Source organism: Desmodus rotundus, chromosome 4 (assembly GCF_022682495.2).
Source record: "Desmodus rotundus isolate HL8 chromosome 4, HLdesRot8A.1, whole genome shotgun sequence".
Classification (NCBI taxonomy): Eukaryota; Metazoa; Chordata; class Mammalia; order Chiroptera; family Phyllostomidae; genus Desmodus; species Desmodus rotundus.
The window spans coordinates 26,896,187-26,917,955 of record NC_071390.1 but is presented as its reverse complement, the minus strand read 5'-3'; the positions used below and the strand labels follow the sequence as shown (position 1 = coordinate 26,917,955).

Below are 21,769 nucleotides of genomic sequence, written 5' to 3'. Positions count from 1 at the left end.
AGGGAATCAAATCCTGATTCCCCACAGAATAGCTGTGTGATCTGAGCGAGTTACTTGACCTCACTGAGCCTCAGTTTCTACACCTGTAAAATGGGGGTGATAATAAAAAGTACCTACCTCTTTACATCGGATTTAGTGAGATGATATATTTAGCAGGTATGTCTGGCATACAGTAAGGCTCCATAAAGAGAACTGTCATCATTATTTCTGACATTCACCTTCCCAATGAGAGTTCTGACTATAAATAGATCTTGCTTCATAACATTATCAAGATTTTTCTGATTCTCCAGTGATGGGATTCAGATTTGGGGGAGGAAAGGAAAATTCTTGGAGCTGGACTTTTTTTTGTCCTTTTGAACTTTCTTAACTAAGAATAAATTCATGTCATTGACATTTAAAGTGGTCATACAAATGTACCAGGCATGGCTCAAAAGAAGAAAAAAATGCAAAAATACTGGGAGTACGAGAAGCTATATAATGACAAAGTAGTTCTGTTTTAATGATGCTTATCCTTCTGTGTTTCGCAAGTTGGTGCTCACTGTGGGCTAGGACCTCACTTTCTTCAGGATGTCACTGGCCTCACAGCATGGTGGCTGGCTCCCTCCAAAGTGAGTGACCCAAGAGAGTAAGGCAGAAGCTGCAGTGCTTTTTGTGTCCTATTCAGACACCATTAACTATCACTTCTGCCGTGTTGTACTGGTCACGCAGGACCTGCACTGGTTCGTTGTGGGTGGGACTGTGTTGCACCAGGAGGTGTGGATCACTGGGGGGGCATCTTGGAGCCTGGTTCCCACATACCCTGTATTAGAGGTTCTCCTAATACAAGAATGGCCTCAGAATGACCCATGGAAGCCTTAGTGAATGTCACTTGCAGACACAACTTAGTGTGAATTCAAAATCCCAAAAGGCTGTGGAGCCAAGTGATCTTCTCTTACATGAGGAATAACGTCAAACCAGGCTAAACCTCCCCGCTGATCCCTGTGTGTTTTGTTTTATACCCAAGACCCACTGCCATCTCGTCTCATGGTCCTATATTTGGGTTAGAACTGAACTGGTCTTTACAAAAAGATGGCTTGAAGTATCGGGTTTAAGAATTCTTTTGTTAGAAAAATATATTTAGGAGATAAGTTGCTAGATGCTCTTAGGATGGAATGATGGTGGAGGTGGAGCCAGTGGGTATACCTTCAGGCTTGAAAATATTTAGATTATAATTAATTTAATTATATCAAGGTAACTAAAGGTTTTTTCAAGCAATTAGATGGAAAGAGGGAGCAACCTTATTTAACAAGGTCATTTAACAATGATCTTGGTTTTCTAATTGTATATTTTGCTTCCTCAAACTAAGTTCTCAGCTATTTTTAAGGAAACAATTAGAAGTAAAAAGATTCATGTATAACAATATTTATTCAGTCATCATGTCAGTTCTAAATAACCCAAATGAACAACAAGAGAAAAATGAAAAGAAATAATATGATACATCCATATACTGGAATGTTATTTAGCCACCAAAAATGATGTTTATGAAAAAATTTTAATATTGGAAAACAAATATCATGTAATACATAAAAATACATAGTAACAAAGCTGTCTATACTTAATAACCTCAGCAATATTTATAAATCAAAATTTATAAAATATTTATGCAAGACAGACACAAATAGAATAAATACTGGAAGGAAATATACCTAATATTGTCTGTGGGTGGTAGAACTATGGGTGGATTTTCTGTATTTTTGGTATTTTTCAGATTTTCTATAATAAGCATCTAGTATCTTTATAGTCAAAAAAAGAAATAAAAGTTTTAAAATAGCATCAATCCTCAATCTATTAAAAAAAATAAATCATTGATCTTTGCTGAGGTTTGTCTTTTGCTCCAAAATGTAACATAGTTACAGTATTACTCACAGAAAGAAGGATAATCAAATAATGAGAATCATGTTTCATTAATTTATTCACTTTGCTTATTTATACCCCCTTTTTATTCCGAAAACAGGATTCTCACCAGCCCATCAGAAACCAGTCATAGGACTAGCTGGACTTCATAGGATGAAATCAGAAAACAGTTTTATTTTTCTGACCTCACTGTGTTTCAGACCTGCCTAATTGGCCCTCCCTCCCTTGGCTCTGGATTCTACCTTGGGAGAACCTATAACTTTCCCAGCCACTTATGTGGTTAATAAGCTGTCTTGTTTGCCTATGCTCGTGGGTGTGAATGAATCCCAGAAACATACGGCTGTGCAAAAGAAGCAGGTTGTCTACGAGTGCCTACAGTGTGACACCATTTATATACAGTTTATAAAACACAGACTGCTTGATACACATGTTGGGAAAGTATAAAGACCTGTTAAGATCACTCAAGTCACAGCTCTGGTCCCCTTTGGCGAGGGAGGAAGGCACATGTTCACAGAGGAACCCAATGGGGCTTCGAACATATTATTAATGTTTTATTTTTTAAACGGAGAGGTTGGTGCATGGGTGTTTGTCATATGGTACTTCTTTGACTTTTAGATATCTTATATAGTACATAATGAATTTTCAGTCCAGTCTAATACAGATCAAAACTACAACTTCTCACTCAAGTTAAAGCTTTGCCCTTTCCCCACATTTCACAGCCCAGCCAGTCTCAGATACCTGCAGCAGGGTAGGAAGAAACGGTTTGACTCTTTTCTCCCTCTCCTTTCAACTCAATCCCTGCCGGAAATGTGGACAGGAGAGGAAAGAAGAAGGAAGGAGGGGGAGAGGAAGCAGAGGTCTTAATGACTGGACCAGTTGTAATCTGGGCTAGGTGCTTCCAAATGTGGGATGCTATGGGGGGTTCTCTCTAGTGATGCCCACTAACGTCTCCCTACCCCCACCCTATATGTACCTCCCAGTGGCACCCTCCTGGGGCCAGCTCTGGAGGTCCCGCGCTTTCAGACTCTTTCTTCTAGAGTCACTTCATTTGTCAGGCAGGCCCTTCCAGATAGCTCATGTCCAACTCCCTGTCACAGTGTCCACTCCTGACTCAGGAAACACTCAGCATTTTGCCCTCGCAGACTTGCAGATGCAGACCCACCCACCAGAACTTTCTCCCTCACATTGCCATTGGGCAGCTCCAGGCAGCCTCTCACTTGAGACTTTCCCATGCAAGAGTCACACACCAGCCTCTGTGATCAACACATTGCCCAGGACACAGATACACCTCTTCAAAGAGTTCACTTGAAGCCCCTTGAACTTCGGGTGATTTCCTCCTCCTGGCAATGCACCGACAGTATTCCCACCTGGCTGCCCTGATCCAGTTCCTCTGTATGGGCTGGTGGAGGCCGAGAGACCACTGAGGGCAGAGCAGTTTCAGTGGCCCTTGTGGCAGTCTGGTGCCTCTCTTTAGAAGGTAGGGACAATGTCACCTCTTGTTCTTACCAGCAATTCAAAACAGGAAAGTCCCCTTTAACATCCTTTTATGCAAATAAAACTTAAAGATAACATCCCTTAGGGTGGACCAGTGGGTTAATGTTAAAGCTGGATTCAGTAAAAGCAAAGAAGCTGAAGCATGCTACATGTGTGTCATTGAGGGACTGGCTTCATCCAGGGTTAACATTTAAAAGATCGAGAGGAGTGAATGGACCATGTTTTCTGCAGGCAACCCTCCATAAATATTCGTACAAACCGTATTACTAGGTTTCCCGTTTGTCTATGGCTGCTAGGAAAGCTCAAACCCAAATTTAGTGCCCACCTTCCAAAATTCACTCCTTCTACTTGTGTTTTTGTTTGCATCTATCCTATTTAATTTTGTATTTCAATTTATAAAAGTAATATGAAACATTATTTGGGAGAAGTAGGCGGAGATATGGAGCCTGAATAAATATTAAAAGAGAGAAAATAAGCAAGAACAACAAATTTGTGAACCATATTATTTCTCCTATAATCTGAAAAAAAAATGTCATTTACTTGCAATAGATCAAGAAAGGTTTTAAAGATGTGGCAGTTTATGGACCAGTCTGACCTGGAGACCATGAGGAGCCTGAAGGACGCCATGGCTCAGCACGAGTCTTCCTGCGAGTACAGGAAGGTGGTGACGCGGGCGCTGCACATCCCTGGCTGTAAGGTGGTTCCGTTCTGCGGGGTGTTTCTGAAGGAGCTCTGTGAAGTACTAGACGGAGCCTCCGGCCTGGTGAAGCTCTGCCCAAGATACAATTCCCAAGAAGAAACTCTAGAGGTGAGGCCTTCCAAAGTCCTCGTGATCCAGAGAGTCGCTGTTGTTGCCTGGCTCATCACTTACTGAAATGAGGAGGGATAACTTAGTGAACCCGGGTATCCACTGTTACTGTGCGTTGGATAACTGACTGTTGGGTCCTCAAAAGTTCCAGAGGAAAGAATGCCAACTAGCACTGTTAAGGTAGCTTTAATGGGACAGTGTGCAGGCACGAGTGGAAATGGGTGTTGTTTTCTGATTTTATTTCTTTTTAAAATTGATGGTGTTTTCTTTTCTCTTATTGGGTGGGAATGTCTGGCTGCAGGGGACAAAGTAAGTCAAGTGAAGTGAAAGTATTAACTTTTCCGAATCGGCAGAAGAAAAAATGTGGGGAAGTCAAGAGTGCCTTCCTCTCATCCTTCGGGGGAGGGCAGGGGGGCCGACAGTGCTGGAGAAGCTGGTGCCTCTTCTGAAGACAGGCTGCAAGCTCCTGACCACGGCTGACTCAGTTTTCCCGACCTATTGCTTCTTGTTCCAGACTCCCAGAGAGGAGAGGACCATGTGAGCTTTGCCCCAGGGCATTGGGCACTGGAGAGGAAGGACATTGAGAAACTGGAGAAGATAAGGAAACTTCCCTATACGGGGTTTAGAAATGAGAGGAGGAACTAAACTGGGGGGAACTGTATGGTGAATTTTGAGGAGTCCCATACCTGGAAGTCCCACACCCAAATCTATGATCATTCTCACTATGGTGGTAGTACTCACTGCTGATCTTACACACACACACACGTACCCACATACACCCCTTCTCAGTGGCATCGTGAAGACTTCTAAAACTGAGCTTCTTCTGTGTCACCTGGGAACAAAGGCATCACCTGTATCAGGGAGACTTCAGAGCCCCTGCTGGTTATAGGCAACACTACCAGCTTATATCTCTCCAGCTTATGTGAGGGGAGTGAAAGTGCAAGAAATGAAGGAGAATGCTGAAAGCAGTTCCCCCACACCAGCTGCCTTGGGCTTCGGAAGGAGGGAATGCCACATCTCAGGGCCCAGCTGCGGGCGAGGTGATGGGAGAAATTTCCTGACCAGACAGTAAGAGCCTAAACACTACCAGAGAGCCTTAGCGTTGCCATAGGACATAAGGGAAATAAAGCAAAACGTCACCTTTCTTGGTGATTTTTATCTGGTTCCACAGCACAGTATGCTCGTTCATGGTTTTTCTCAATTCTCGCTGCAAGGATAAAATAACCCTGCCCTTCCTCTGTAAAGTGGCTAATCTCCCCAGGGAACCTTGGAATAATATTGCTTTTTGTATTTTCAATTCAAAGTGGAGTGTTGGTTCCTAGAGGGACTAAAGTTGTCTTAGTGGAAACAAAAGTAAGTTTTGATAGTTTATGTGGTGAAAGAGAAAAATGTTTTTCCTGGAGGTTCTTTTTCCCCCCTCCAAATGAAATAGGCACAGATACCATTATTTATGACTATTATGATTTCATTTCCTTAGCCGAGTAGGTTATTCATATGTATTATATAAAGTCCCAGTAACAAACTCTTGATGTATTTTTCTGTAGTTTGTAGCTGACTACAGTGGACAAGATAATTTTTTACAACGTGTGGGACAAAATGGCTTAAAGAATTCAGAGAAAGAGTCCACCGTCAACAGCATCTTTCAGGTCATCAGGAGCTGCAGCCGGAGTCTGGAGACAGAGGAGGAGGACAGCGCCAGTGAAGGGAACAGCTCTAGGAAAAACTCCTTGAAGGATAAAGCTCGATGCCAGTAAGTTTAAGGGAGGATGCTCATTGCTTCTTTTTCCCACTTCAGTTGGTTTCGGATATACACCTAATAAAAACCCACTGCCTCTATCAGTAAGCCATGCTTCTTTATCTTCAGAAGCATGAATTAGAATTTATCTTTTTAGCTTCACTGCCTTGTTCTAAAATTATTGCTTATAACTTAACTTCTTGCTGCTGGTTAGCCCTATAAAGGAAACTAGGACTACCCTGCCACTTCTAAAAATTCAACCAATTAAAAAAAAATTCAACCAATAAAATTTCAGGATTAGAACCATGATCTCATATTGATTTCATAACTTCTATAAAAAATGGTTTTTAGTAATCACTGAGTGGAACACAGGGGCAGGTATTAACATGTTTTTAAATGAAATATAGCAATTTAGTAGGGGTAGAGTGAGACCTAGATCAATATTTTTTGCAGCTTCTCCCAGCCTCTGGGTGATTCTGGGTAGTCAGGGATCTCTCACTTTCAGAAACTCAGCTCTGTGAGGTGGCAACCTCAGCTTTGCAAACGTTTAGTTGTTCCGATTGCTGTTTATCCGCAGGCATTGCAATCCAGCCAGACGTGCTTACCCACCACCAGATGAGAAAACAGAGACCAGTGGTCTTGGGCATGCATTGCTTCTCTTCAAGGCCATTTCCTTACAGTCAAGCTTAGCTCACTGTCCCAGCAGGAGGAATCCTTTAGCACCTCCCAAACTATTAGGTCTTCTGGCTTTGACATCTTTTACCAAGAAAGGTTTTCTTCGTGGTCAGCACTCATGAGTTAGACCTTGCAGCTGTCTTAGAGTCCTTATACACACGTGTGTGTTTGCAAGACTTTCCTGTTTGGTCTGCAGAGCCTTCCCTGATTGTGTGTCAGCCTACAATGGCAGGGGTGACCGTGGACAGTGTTTTCAGAAAAGAATTTGTTTGGAATTGGAGTACTAGATACTTAGAATTGGTGGTGAACACAGAAATGAGTGCCTTATATCTGAATTTCTAATGCTATTAGGTTTTAAGAAGGTAAACGTATATACCCAATTTCTCCAAAGTATATAGTATACCATATACTATATACCATATACTAATATGGTATACTAATTATACCATATATTAGTATTAGTGTATTAGTATACCATATAGTATAGCTGGAGGCAGGGAAGACCATCTACAAATAAGCATGTGTCTGTACAAGAAGCATCTCAGCCATTTAAGTCCTTAACCTCTATCTACCTCTATTTATGTGTCTATATATGCATCTATGTATATATCTACCTCCTGCCACAAAAGATTTTGTAGATGGTATGAGAGCGAGTATGCATAATTGAAGTTATTAAGGAAAATAAGTTGGGAAAAAATAGTACAGTCATTTATAGTGACTGAATTTTGTTCTGGGATTCTGAGTGGCCAAAGAAAGAGGGAATCATGATTTACTACAAGTTTCACAGTATTTATAAGAAAAATCAAACAGATGTTTGGGATATTGAACCTTTTCTTCATACTGAGATATGGCCCTAATTCCTTCCTTAAATCATACTGTAAGGGAAGCATCATCCCCAAATAGATAAAATAATGAATTTCATATGGCTTTTTTTAAATAACAACCTCCACTTGTTTGGGGGTGGGGTGTTAATTAAAAGTGTCAACCTTTCCAAAATACTTTTAGGATTGTTACCTTTGGTTGAGCCTCAGAGACCTAGGCCCTGACCTTTCCCTTTACCACTTTTTTTCTTTTTGCTGTGGGTTCCTTCAAGAGATAAGTTTTTTACCTGATCCTGTTGCCTCTCATAAAATTTTCATTTCCAGTTTTTTGCTTATGCTCTTTCCCCTTCCTAATTGTTTTATCACCTACATCCTATGAACATTTCTTTTCCACTTCCCATTTTCCAGACCCTGCTTCTAAGAACTCTTAAAGGGGGGGAGGGAGGAGCATAAAAATGCAAATATTTCTTTTACAAAACCTGTGAAGCTGTATTGAAAAGCCCACATTGAAACATGTGTGTCAGTTCTGGTAACACTCTCCCTACCCCATGCAACTGCTCCTCTGAGATGAAGCACTAAGCACATGAAGTGGGAGGGAGGTGGGTGTTGAACAGAAGTCACTGAAACCAGACCAGCAAGCACTGTTTCTGGGACCTGGGAACCCATTCCTGATCCAGAGCCTCGTAGTGACTTCATAAATACAATCCTGACAATACGAATGTTAGTAATATTTAACATGTTATTATTTATTGAGAGCCACTTTTAAAGAAACACTGTCCTAATATTTTACATATGTTAAATTATTTAATCCTCCCAACAGTTCCATTTTGCTCAGGATCTCACGCCCAGCAGGGCTAAGATTTAACCTCAGGAGGACGGGCTCCATACACCACCCAGATATAATTTAGAGGCTGCCTGTTGTTGAGAGAAGTGCTAGGTTAATTAAAAGCAAGAATTTGCCAGAGGCAGGTTTGAAACTCTGGATTTTATTACAGAGAACAGCTGTAGTTAGTCCTTTGGAAAAGGTGTACATTTCTTCTAACAAAATTACTTCAGGCTTATCACTTGATGAGTTATGTTCGTGTAATCATATTAGCTATGTAGGAAGTAATGAACAATTATTAAGAAAAAACACTAGTCCCCTAATATGATATTTTCATGAGGGAACATTAGAAAAACGTTTGTCCGTCGATGTAAGGTTTCTAACTGAAGGATGCTACAGAACCGCTTCTGGGATCGGGTGCAGACTTTCCTTCTCTTCTTATTCCTTAAAACATATGACCTAAGTTTGACAAGGTAGTTTCTTCACTGGTAAACCACATATTTGGCATTTGGTTAATATTATTTGGTTCCTAAATAAATCTTTAAGTTCCATCTTAATCCTTTTTGTAAATCCACAGAAACTTGTCTCCTGCAAGGGTCAGGCACAGAGTGTGTAAAACTCATTATATGATCCAAGAGATAAAGCTACTGGTTTCCTTCTTGAAAGGAACTCACTTCCTTACAGGCAGTTGTCAGTTTTATCTGGGCATTAGTCCCTGGGAGAACGCTTTTTATTGGACTTATCAACACTAAGCATTAGTTCTTTCTGTGTTCTCAAACAGAAACTGACGCTACCAAAGACAGCGTCTGCTCTGTCCCAGCTCACAGCAGAAACGGGCTCCAGAAAAGCCTTATAATTTTTCGTTCCAGACACTATTTTTTATAATGCTTGTAGTTTTGTTTTTACTGGAAAAATACTTGATTTAGTTCAGAATTCAAATTAAACAGAATTTGGGAAACACTATTTTTCATGCTAAATTAAAATCAGAAGTTCTATGTCTAGATTAACATATGTTATATTTCACGGGTACTGACACTCACCAATTGAATTCTCTTTATACTTTAAAAAAAAAATATCACATAGAGAATGTGGAAGTGGTTCCAAAGAAAGGAAATAAAAAGATTAAAGGGCTTGGATGTGACCTAAAGGAAGCCCCTCTAGAGGAACAGCTGGGCTGGTTTAGCCTCGGGAAAGGAAGTGGGGAAGAAGTGGGAGGGATGAAACCTCAGTCTTCCTATATTTAATCATAGTAATATACTTTAGTGAGCCAGACACTGTGCTGAGTGCTTTACAACAACTATCTTATTTGAGCTTCACCATTAATCTCTGCAATGGGCATTGTCTTTTTGCCATTAACAGATAGGTAAAGTTGAGTGATTCCACTAGGTCACAGAGCAGACAGGTGGTGGAGCTGCACAGGAAACCCAGCGTGATTCTAGAGGGCATGTTTCTAATCACCATGCTTCATGTAGGACGCGTGGGCGTAAGTAGTACATATACGAGGACATAAGTATTGTTTTTCATTGTTACTAAGAGCAATTTCAGAAGGATGGAACTAAGTTAGACACAAAGGACTCTTTTTTCTTTCTCTCTTCACTTTTTTATGTAGAAATGGAACAGTAAGTGCATAAAATAGAATGTATTTTTGTACATAGCAACCAGATCTTAACTTCTACTAACATTCTTCAATAAAAGAAAGCAAAGCTCCTTGGAGAAATGGTGGATTCTAGGACCAGGGTAGGAAATACACAAGTGAGCCTGGAACATCTTGTTACACCAGAAAGTAAAGAAGTGCTAAAAACACACACAGACATACACAACAATGGGGTTATAGCAAAAGCATACAAGAGCCAACTGCAAAAGCTCCCGATGGCCAATTTGAGCAACAAAATTAATTAGCATTAGATTATAACCCAAAGTATTAAATAAATATTAATGACTTCATATATATAAATGATAAGCAAACAAAGGGGGAGAAGAGATAATCTCCCAAGCAGAAGAATTCCAAATAACTTATTAAATTCTCTGCCCTCTGTGAAGTAGAGTATAGCTGCTTACTCCTTAAATGTGGGCTACACCTGGCGACTTCCTTTCAAAAAGGACAGTATAGAAAGGAGGGTTTTTTTAAGTCTCTTTACAGTGACACATGCCCAACACTACCTCAGCCAGGTCAGTGTCAACAGGGGTAAGTCATGTTGACAATACGTTCCCTGGATACAATGTGGTGAGAATGGCACTCTTCCTCTGTGGTCTTCCCGCCCAGAACCTCGAACGCTAGTCCAATTATAAGAAATATATCAAGCAGATTCTAATTCTACAAAATACCTGACCAGTGCCTCTCAAAACTGTCAAGATCATCAAAAACAAGGTAAGTCTGCAAAACTGTCATATGTAAGAGTCTAAAGAAACAGGACAGATATTGTAAATGTAATGTGGTGTCCTGGATGGAGCCCTGGAACAGAAAGAGGACAAAGGTAAAAAACTAAGGAAATCTAAATAAAGCATGAACTTGCATGAATAATAGTATATCAGTATTGGTTCATGAATTGTGTCAAATATGCCATCCTAAGATAAGATGTTAACAATAGAGAAAAGTGAATGGGGGGTATACTATCTTTGCAATTTCTCTACACATTTAAAACTATTCTAAAATTTAAAGTTTTTTAAAAACGAATGTGTTTGGCCTTGGCTGATGTGGCTCTGTGGATTGAACACAGGCCTGCCAACCAAAGGGCTGCTGGTTTGATTCCCAGTCAGGGCACATGCCTGGGTTGTGGGCCAGGTCCCCAGTAGGGGGCATGCGAGAGGCAACCACATATTGATGTTTCTCTCCCTTTCTTTCTCCCTCCCTTCCCCTCTCTCTAAAAATAAATGAATACAATGTTTAATATAAATAAATAAAAATGAATGCATTTGAATAATTATCAAGTAAATATGTGCCTAACTACCATCTAGAGTGAAAACATTGCCAGTACCCATAAAACCCTTTTCGTCCTTCTTAATTATGTTACCAATTTTCCTTCTAGAGGAAAAGTCACTGCTGTAAATTTTGTGATAGTGCATCCTGCTTTTCTTTATAATTTTACCACTATTGTGGATTTCTACATAATATAGTTTTTCCTGGTTTAGCAATTTACATGTACATAAATATAGTATTTATTCTTGTGTGCCTTGCTTAAGATTTGTCTATGTTGCTGTATATAATTAGCTACTGTGTGTTATTTTCATTGCTTTGCAGAATTACTCTGTATGAATAGGTCACATTTTATTTATACGTTTTATTGTTGCTGGACATTTGGGTGGTTTCCAGTATTTCCAGTGTGGTTCATCTGAAAGGGATATTTTGACCATGAGCTTTGTGAGATCTCCTGTAGGTTTCTTTTCCTTTTTAAGGATATCTATTTATGTGAGGCAAGGAGGAAGAACCTGCTGTTTGAAAGCAGGAGTGGGATCTTGCTCGGGGACTAGGATCTCGACCGAGTCCAAGAAGCCCAGCACTGCTGCTCACACTTTGCCAAGAGGCAGTAGGCTGCCCAGTGCCTCGAGACAATGGGAACATTCCTTCCCAGACACGTATGGACCAGCTCTTTCCCAGTTTTACTCACCTCTTTGCTATGTTTATGGTCAAACAGCAGAAACCTTTATCTTACTAACAATTCCTCATTCTTTGAAGAGAATGACTCTGTCTTAGGCATGTTCCTATGAAGGTGGCCAGATAGAAAGGAGGCAATAAAGTCACCCTTGCCTTCCCCCCCAGGTTCTTCTGGCCCAAACAACATGGGTTTCTGACTCAGGGAGGCAGCTTTCTAAATTTTCCAAGGAGACAAGTCTTTTTTGTGCATGTGTGTGTGCACACACCCCCAGTGGAAATCTGAGGTTTAGTCAAGGAGAGCTGTTTTTGCTCCTCTGACCACCAGGGCTGTCTTTCCCAATGAATGTCATTGAATTTTTCACATTTTTAGAAATATTTTTAAATTCATTTTTAGAGGGTAAGGAAGAAAGAGAGAGAAACATGTGTGCAAGAGATACATCAATTGGCTCCCTCGCACGCCCCCAACCAGGGACCTGGCCCACAACCCAGGCATGTGCCCAGACTGGGAATCGCACTGGCGACCCCTCGGTTTGTGGGGCAATGTCCAGCCCACCGAGCCACACCAGTTAGAGTTATTGTATTTTGTTTTTAACAGAAGCTCTTATCAAGCCAGCTTAGTCAGCCTTATTTTGCCTATTTTAGCACCATGTATTCAGGTCGTGAGTTTTGTTAATGATCGAGTAGAAGGCAAGCAAACCTAGTGAAGAAGATCCCGGTCTAAGGAGTCAGACAGACCAGAATCCTGCCTTGGGTAGGCCTCCGTTAAGCTGGGTCACCTGGGACAAACTACTTACCCCTTCTGAACCTCTGGTATCCTTGTAGGTTAAAAAGAAAAACAAAGAGTAAGAAATCTTACTTTTTAAGTAGATCAAATTAAGTGAAAAAAATGTATATAAAATATTTAATGTATTTCCTGACCAGGAGGGAAAATTAATATATAATGAAGATTATTGCTGTCAATATTAAAAATACAACTGATCTATTATGCCTGTGACCACAATATTGCTAAATATAAGGGTTTGGAATACAGCTATAAAAATTACTTTATGACTTTTAGCATTTTTATATTTCTTATGCTAATTTGACTTCATAGTATAATGAAAATTATGTCCAGCGTCAGTGAAAGGCTCTGTGGTTTTCTCACTTCTGGTTATAAGATAGACCAAATTTTTATCTCTTTCCATTAGGTTTATAATTGGAGATTTACTGGATACAGAAAATGACATCTTTGAGCAGCCCAAAGAATGGGACCCTCATGGATTAGAAGAGCCACAGAAGGCCTTTGACCATGGGACAGAGCTCATCCCGTGGTATGTCCTGTCCATCCGAGCTGATGTGCACCAGTTCCTGCTGCAGGGGGCCACAGTTATCCACTATGACCAGGACACACACCTCTCGGCCCGCTGCTTCCTCCAGCTCCAGCCTGACAATAGCACCTTGACCTGGATAAAGCCCACCACTGCCTCCCCAGCCAGTGCTAAAGCAAAACTTGGTGTGCTTAGCAACACATCTGAACCTGGAAAATTCCCATTACTGGGCAACGCTGGATTAAGTGGCTTGGTGGAGGGGGTCTTGGATCTGTTTTCAGCAAAGGCTGTGTACATGGGACACCCTAGCATTGATATACACACTGTGTGTGTTCAGAACAAACTGAGTAATGTGTTTCTCTCAGAGACGGGTGTGACACTGCTCTATGGGCTTCAGACCACTGACAATAGGTTGTTGCACTTTGTGGCACCGAAGCACACAGCTAAGATGCTCTTCAGTGGGTTGTTGGAACTCACTAGAGCTGTGAGAAAGATGAGGAAGTTCCCTGACCAAAGACAGCAGTGGCTGCGGAAACAATACGTCAGCCTCTATCAGGTAAGGGTACAGCCTCCCCTCCTTCCTCAATAGCACATTCTCAAGATATAAATGGTGTAAGAACACACTTGGCAACTGGACCATCAGGACTCATGCTCTCAGCTCTATCACTTCCTACCTGAGTGATGGTGAGCAGCCTTTACTTAACCTCTCTGTGCTCAGTCTCTTACCTACAAAATGAAAATAACAGCAATACCCACTCATACGGTGGCTATGAGGATTAATTTAGTTAATATATGTAAAGCCATCATGTAAATTCATGTGTATAAAAAAGAGTGGCTTCTCACATCTGGAAAGAAACCAGTTAATTTAAAAACATTTTCACTTAAAGTTTCCACTGAAAACATTGTAATCTGAATACTTTTGTTATTAATTAGGAACTAACTGATACATTGGAAACCTTCACTTTGGGAATAAAAATCCTGCTTCATCACCTAATATGCTATGTGACTCTCAGAGAGTTATGTAACTCTGTATTTCTGTCTAACTATAGAACTCTTAATGTCAAAAGAAACTTTCCCACATGTGAGCTAACTCATACATGGAGTTCTGCCTAACCAGGTTTGTAGTGGCCGCAGCCCTTAGAAGGTAGTTTCTCACAGTGGGCTGCTGAAACTGAGTTTCTCATTCACCCTAAATCATCAGGTACTGTAACAGCCCCCCAGCCCCGCACTGTGTTCAGAATTGTCAGCGGGACTGGGCAGAAGGAGGTGGTAAGGGGAGACCATGCTTGTGGAGGAAGGAGGGCAGAGATGGGAGAGTGAGTCATAAACCCTGCCACAAGGCAACATTGTTGCTAACATTGCCAAATGAGTTGTATCAAAGTATTCAGTTTCTCTTTCTTATGCTTTTCTATCTTTGGGGAAAAATTTATCTTTACTAGTGTCACAGAATAAATAGAATTATGACTTAAATTAATAAAAGGACTGATTTTATGTATTTTTCACAGTTCTAACATGTTTCTGATAAGTGAAAACATTTCTCCTCTGGGATGTTAGTAGCAGCACATTATAATGCCCTGTCTTTCTCCTTTCTCCATATCCGTGCAATACTTATGAGGAGAGATCATATCTGAATAAGTAACTTGATTAATTAATTAATTAGCACTTAGGCCTCCATACACAATTATGCTAAAGCTGCACAACACGAGACCAGTTTTAGTTAACTCATCTAAACTGGAAACCAAAATACCTGCTTCCTGTCTACTTCACAGGGAGCTTTCAGTGCAGTCGGATGCTTGGAAGAAAAGTCTTCAGGAGCTATTATAAATATTGATTTTTAATTATAGTCATTCCATAGCCTTCTAATCTAGGATCATGAAAATCCATTCAACTTGGCCATAAACCAAAGTCTTTGAGCCCAATTACAACCATCACAAAACCTATGTGATTTATTAGCTCCATTTGTTTCCTTCCCAAAAGTAGAGTATAAAGTAACTGAATTAACCCATTAAGTGTACTTGGTTTCTCATTTACCCTGTCAACCTTCAGTTTTTGCTGAAGGAGGCACCAGCTGAAACCAGGAACAGCATATGAGAAGAGGTAAGAGGTACTGCTAGAGCAAAGACACAGGAAGTGACCTGGAGCAGACTCAGTCCTACCCAGCTACACCCCTCCCTTCTCCCCACCAAGCCCTCATCTCTCCACTCCTGCGTGGAACTAAGTGGTTACAGTGTAAAGGCAGAACAACTCCATGTACCTCTGTCACTCCTGAAAACATAGGTGATGTTCTTCCTCAAACACTGGTTTTATTTTGTTTTATCCTCACCCGAGGACACTTTTTCATTACTTTTAGAGAGAGAGGAAGGGAAAGAAAGAAACATCAATTGGTTGCCTCCTGTACACTCCTGGACCCAGGATCATATGTGCCCCGATGGGAGCTCAGACACACAACCTAGGTATGTGTCTGGCCTGGGAATTGAACCCGCAACCTTTCAGTTACGGGATGACGCTCCAACCAACTGAGCCACACTGGCCAGGGCAAAACTCTTTTCTATATGAGCCACCTAGGAAGATAGATGCCATGTCTTCTAAACAGAGAGTTAAGATTTTTTTGTTTTTTAGTGAAAAAGGTCCACAGACTGACCATTTTCCTATCATACAGACTGTTTCTCAAACTGTCTCAGGGAACATCAAAACGATGGTATTTTGGTACTTGGAAAACAGAAGGTCAAACAGGGGTCCCCAAGCCCCGGGCTGCTGCCAGTCTGTGGTGTTATGAACCAGCCACACAGCAGGAGGTGAGCGGTGGGCATGTAAGTGAATATTGGCTCACAATACCACCTGAGCTCCACCTCCTCGCTCCCCGCCTCCTCCTCCCAGCCCCATCTGTGGAAAAGTTGTCTTCCATGAAACCAGTCCCTGGTGGCAAAAAAGGCTGGGGACTGATAGGCATCATGCGAGATATCTCTCTTGGTGACTTATGACAAGGCTTAGCTCATTTAATGCTCTGATAAGTCCCAAGTACAGAAGAAACCTATTTAAATATATCTAGAAGTTGAAGAAATTTATGAAAATTCTAGGGTTCTTACAAAATTCTTTTAGTGATCCTGAAAGAGTATTTCTTTATTCCCTAGTTTGGGAAGGGCATGTATAGAAAATAATATTTCTGACTTTGAAGTCCTCTTGTGTGATGAACACCTATGAAGTTACCTTTAAATACAAGTATTTTAGCACTAGTAAATGAAAATTGATGTCATGGAAATAGTAGCAGGAGATAATGCAAAAGACAAGAAGAAATAGTAGCATTTGTAATAAAGCCTAGGAATAAAATCAGATAGTCATTGAACTTTAGGATGAAGGAGTAGGCACACACACATAAAACATCTTTATTATTTACAAAGCCAAGTCCATTACAGCCACTTCTTTGGAACTACAAAGGAGGACTAGCCTTAAAAGTCTGCAGAAAATAAAGTCAGTAAATGGAAAGTAATTTTAAAAGAGCCCTTTTTTTTTTTTAGTTTTTATTGTTATTCAATTACAGTTGTATGCCTTTTCTCCCCATCCCTCCACCCCACCCCAGCTGAACCCACCTCCCTCCCCCACCTCCACCCTCCCCCTTGATTTTGTCCATGTGTCCTGTATAGTAGTTCCTGTAATCCTGTAATCCCCTCTTCCCACTGCCCCCCCCCCCCGGCTATTGTTAGATTGTTCTTAACTTCAATGTCTCTGGTTATATTTTGTTTGCTTTTTTCTTCTATTGATTATGTTCCAGTTAAAGGTGAGATCATATGGTATTTGTCTCTCACCATCTGGCTTATTTCACTTAGCATAATGCTCTCCAGTTCCATCCATGCTGTTGCAAAGGGTATAAGCTCTTTCTTTCTCTCTGCTGCGTAGAATTCCATTGTGTAAATATACCATAGTTTTTGGATCCACTCGTTTGCTGATGGGCACTTCGGTTGCTTCCAGTACTTGGCTATTGTAAATTGTGCTGCTATGAACATGGGGGTGCATAGGTTCTTTTGGATTGGTGTTTCAGGGTTCTTAGGGTATAATCCCAGCATATACAACCTGTGAACTATCAATATCTGTAATTCATATGCAGCTTTTTGTAGTTTTATTAACTGGCTTTCCTGACTTGTAGAGAGAATTTTTTACCAGTGTTAATTGAACAATTAGTATTAAATTCAATAAATAAATCTTTGCTGCTACTCACTACATGTTAAATTTAGTTGTCTTAGGAGAAGCAGCTATTTATTAGAGATCATTGTCCACCCTTCGAATATGTTTTTGCTGCTCACAGCATCATAATGTGCATGATGTTCTGAGTCCCTTGGGCTCTCTATCCTTGGATTTTAGTCACTCGAGAGGATGGCAGCCCAAACTATTTGCGGTGCTCCCCAGAGCCCTCCAAAGTGAATTTTAGTTATGCCGCATATTTCAAGTCAGACTGCCCCAAGCATTAAACTCTGTGGAAATACACAAAAAGTGATACAATAACAAATAGGATTGATTTTAAATAGATTCATACACACACACATACACACAACCCACCCCCAAAAGTCCTCCAAAGCCCTAATTTGCAAAATACACCTTAATGAATTTTTTTACAGTGGTAACTCTAAAACATAACCTCTAAAACTGGAAAGGAAAATTTTTTGTTGTTGTTAATCCCAGTTGAACATGGCCCTGTTAAAGCTCATTAGTGGAACTCAAGAGGGATATGACCGGGACTCTAGAGGATGTGATGACATCCCCAGCAAAGAGTCCTGACAGTTAGAAAACAGGGCCACTTGGGTGGCCAGATTGTAGTTCTTCTGCAGCTGCCTGTGCTTTTCCACCCCTGGGAATTTACTGGAAGCCATGAATATGTTTACTTCCTCATGGCGTGCTGTCCCTTTGTGTTCAGCATGTGTTTTTTTTTTACAGGAGGATGGACGGTATGAAGGCCCGACTTTGGCTCACGCTGTGGAGCTGTTTGGTGGCAGACGGTGGAGCACTCGAAACCCCAGCCCTGGGACATCTGCAAAGAGTGCCGAGAAGCCCAACATGCAGAGGAACAACACCTTGGGCATCAGCACTACCAAGAAAAAGAAGAAAATCCTTATGAGGGTAGAGTGTTACTTGTTTATTAAGCATTAGACCAAATCATCAAAGACCATCAATGTATGTTCTACATAACCATAAACGATTTTAGGTCATTTGGTTTGGGGACAGGATGAGGTATAAAATAAATGAAGTGGAAGGGCTTACCAAGTACCTCCTGGACGCCAGCCCCACTACTGGGAACTGAGTCAACACCAGGAAAAAGTCAGGGTCTGTAGAGGGACACAGACATGCTAACCAACACAGTGAGATCTAATAAGTCATTGTCAAGCAGCCTGCAAAGTGCTGTAGGACCAGAGAGAAGGAAGATAGAGGCAGGCAGGGAAGACTTCACTGAGAAGTTGACAGATGGGTCTTGAAGATTGTATAGGAGTTTACCAAACAGACAACACAGGAAAAAGCATCCCAGGCAGATGAGGCAGCAGAGAGGCATGAAAGATTCAGCTTGTTCAGGGAAGCACTTATAATTCTGGGTTCATGTTTCCAAGCTGGAGCAGGGACTCTGGGGTAGGGGGGGTTGGGGCAAGGAAAGGCTAAAAAAGAATGGGATCATATTATGAAGGTCTTAGAGGACCTACTAAATGATATGGAACACAATTTAAAATATATCATCAAGAGAAAAAACCTAAATGTTCATCCACAAATGAAAAATAAAGAGAAGGTGCTTTACCACCACCCTGCCCCTGCACAGCTGATCCTCCACTGAGGAGAGAGGTTGTTGGTCAGTGGTCACAGCCAGTCCTTACAGCTGATTGGCCGGGGTAAATCCCTCCCATTGACCTGCCAACAGCAATCAAGGCTCAACTACAAGAGGAAGTTGTACTCAGCCCACACAATGGGCACACCTCGAGTACTCAGCCTGGGTGATAGGGGAGGCTGTGCCACTGAACCCTACAGGACACCTACTACACTAGGTCATGCTACCAAAACGGAGTCATAGCAGCTCTACCTAATGCATAGAAACAAACACAGGGAGGCTGCCAGAATGAGTAAACAATGAAACATGGCCCAAATGAAAGAATAGATCAAAACTCCAGAAAAAGAACTAAACAAACTGAGATAAGCAATCTATCAGATGCAAAGTTTATTTAAAAAAGCATGTTTATAAGGATGCTCAAGGAACTTCATGAGGACCTCAACAGCATAAAAAAGATCCAGTTAGAAACAAAGTATACACCAATTGAAATAAATAACAATTTATAGGGAAGCAACTGTTGAGTGGATGAAGATGAGAATCAAATCAATGATTTGGAACAGAAGGAGACAATCAGAACAAGAAGAGAAAAGAATTTAATAAAATGAGGATAGTGTAAGCAGCCTCTGGGGCAACTTCAAGCCTTCCAACATTTGCATCATAGAGGTGCCAGAAGGAGAAGAGAAAGAGCAAGAAGTTGGAAATCTATTTGAAAAAAAGCAATGAAAGGAAACTTTCCTAATTTGGTGAAGGAAATAGACATGCAAGTTCAGGAAGCACAGACTCCCATACAAGATGGATGCAAAGAGGCCCACAACAATACACATCATAGTTAAAATACCAAAGATTAAAGATAAAGAGAATCTTAAAAGCATCAAGAGAAAAGCAGTCAGTTACCTACAGGGTAATTCACATAAGACTGTCAGCTGATTTTTCAAACAAACTTTCCAGACCAGAAGGGACTGGCAAGAAATACTCAAAGTCATGAAAAGCGGGGACTTATAGCCAAGATTGCTCTACCCAGCAAAGCTATCATTTAGAATCGAAGGGCAGATAAAGAGCTTCCCAGACAAGAAAAAAATTAAAGGAGTTCATTATCACCAAACCATTATTATGTGAAATGTTAAAGGGACTTACTTAAGAAAAAGAGGATGAAAACTGTGAACAGTAAAATGGCAACAAATACATATCTATCAACAATTAAATCTAAAAAATAAACTAAACAAACAGAGACAGAATCATGGATTACAGAGGGCATTTTTATGGTTGCCAGATAACAGGGGGATATGGGGAATAGGTGAAGAGGTGAGGGGACTAAGAAGTACAAATAGGTAGTTACAGCATAGCCATGTGGATGTAAAGTACAGGAGAGGAAATGGAGTAGCCTCAAAACTTACACGCATTACCCATGGACATGAACAATGGTGTGGGGATTGCCTAAGGGAGTAGGGGGTACTGGGTGGATGGGGGAAAAGGGGGAAAAATCGGAACAACTATAATAGCATGATTAATAAAATACAATTAAGGGGAAAAAATGGTGCTATATACATACAATGAAATATTCAATTTGAAAAGTGAAGGAAATTCTTTCATATGCTACAACATGGGTGAGCCTTGAGGACATTGTCTTAAATGAAATAAGCCAGTCACATAAGGACAAATACTGCATGACTCCACTTGTATGAGGTACCTGGTCAAACTCTTAGAAACTGAAAGTAGAATAGTGGTGTTCAGGGACTGGGGGGAAGGGGAGAAATGGGAGTTGTTGAATGGGTGTAGAGTCTCAGTTTTACAAGGTGAGAATATTCTAGAGATCTGTTGCACAACGAGCTACATGTAGTTAGCACTATTCTGCTGCACTCTTAAAGATGGTTAAGATGGTAAATTTTATGTTATGCTTTTTATCACAATAAATACACATATTTATCACTATGTATTATATATTTCATTATATTCATTATTACTATGACATGATAATATATTTTCCCCATGGTTACCTAGAAAAAGTGTTACTCTGCAGATGGAAAGCCATTGATGCCTAAGTTGAATTTCATCTGCTTTATAATTCTGTCTCTACGTGGAGATTCCAGGGTCATGTGCCTCCTTTCATGGGCCCCCTCCCCTGACGAGGGATGCTTTATAGTGAGGGACGAATGGGATAATATTCCATGAGAGTACTTAGCCTTCACGTGGGTCTTTAATGGCTTCACCAGGGGGAGGCAGTCTTGCAGGTGGGTCTGTCAGGAGATTGGACTGGCCCAAACTAAGGCAGTGATGGGAGAGAAACGCAGAATGGGAAACATCGTGCGTTTTGTGTTCCCAGGGGGAGAGCGGAGAGGCGACCGACGATGAGATGGCCGGCCGGAAGGCCAAAATGCACAAAGAGTGTCGGAGCTGGAGTGGTTCTGACCCTCAAGACATGAATGAACAAGAAGAATCAGGTAGAGCAGCAGCATATTCACAGCTGAAACTTTTTTGAGGGAAAAATATGCATTTGGGTTTAAATTGTGATTTAAGGATGGTGGGTATTCGTAACATTCTTTACCTTGTTAAATATACTTACCTTTGTTTTAACTAGATGATGGAACCCAAGAGGTATTTCTACAAGCACAGTGTACTTAGAAGAAAATTCTCATTACTTAACTTGCCGTTACTAACAGGGAATATTAGCTCTACAGGTACAATTTGATGGGTCACACACGTGATTCTTAACCACAGCTGGGTATTAGAGCTTTTTTAAAAGACATCTGGATGCCTTGGCCACACCCCAAGTGGTTTAGATGCTGTGGCTGGGATCTATACATTTGAAGCTCCCAGATGATCC

The 21,769-nt window shown here is 40.9% G+C and overlaps 1 protein-coding gene across 9 annotated transcripts in view; it reads left to right on the top strand.

The window, feature by feature from the left end:
• PLCE1 (phospholipase C epsilon 1) overlaps nt 1-21,769 on the top strand; it is a 332,067-nt gene that overhangs the window by 243,916 nt on the left and 66,382 nt on the right. For all 9 annotated transcript variants that reach the window (XM_045197747.2, XM_071221217.1, XM_045197748.2 and 6 more), the window contains 5 exons: nt 3,937-4,195; nt 5,740-5,945; nt 13,029-13,704; nt 18,075-18,257; nt 21,269-21,386. In XM_045197747.2, coding sequence (XP_045053682.2) covers nt 3,937-4,195; nt 5,740-5,945; nt 13,029-13,704; nt 18,075-18,257; nt 21,269-21,386 — 1,442 coding nt within the window. The remainder of the gene's footprint in view (nt 1-3,936; nt 4,196-5,739; nt 5,946-13,028; nt 13,705-18,074; nt 18,258-21,268; nt 21,387-21,769) is intronic.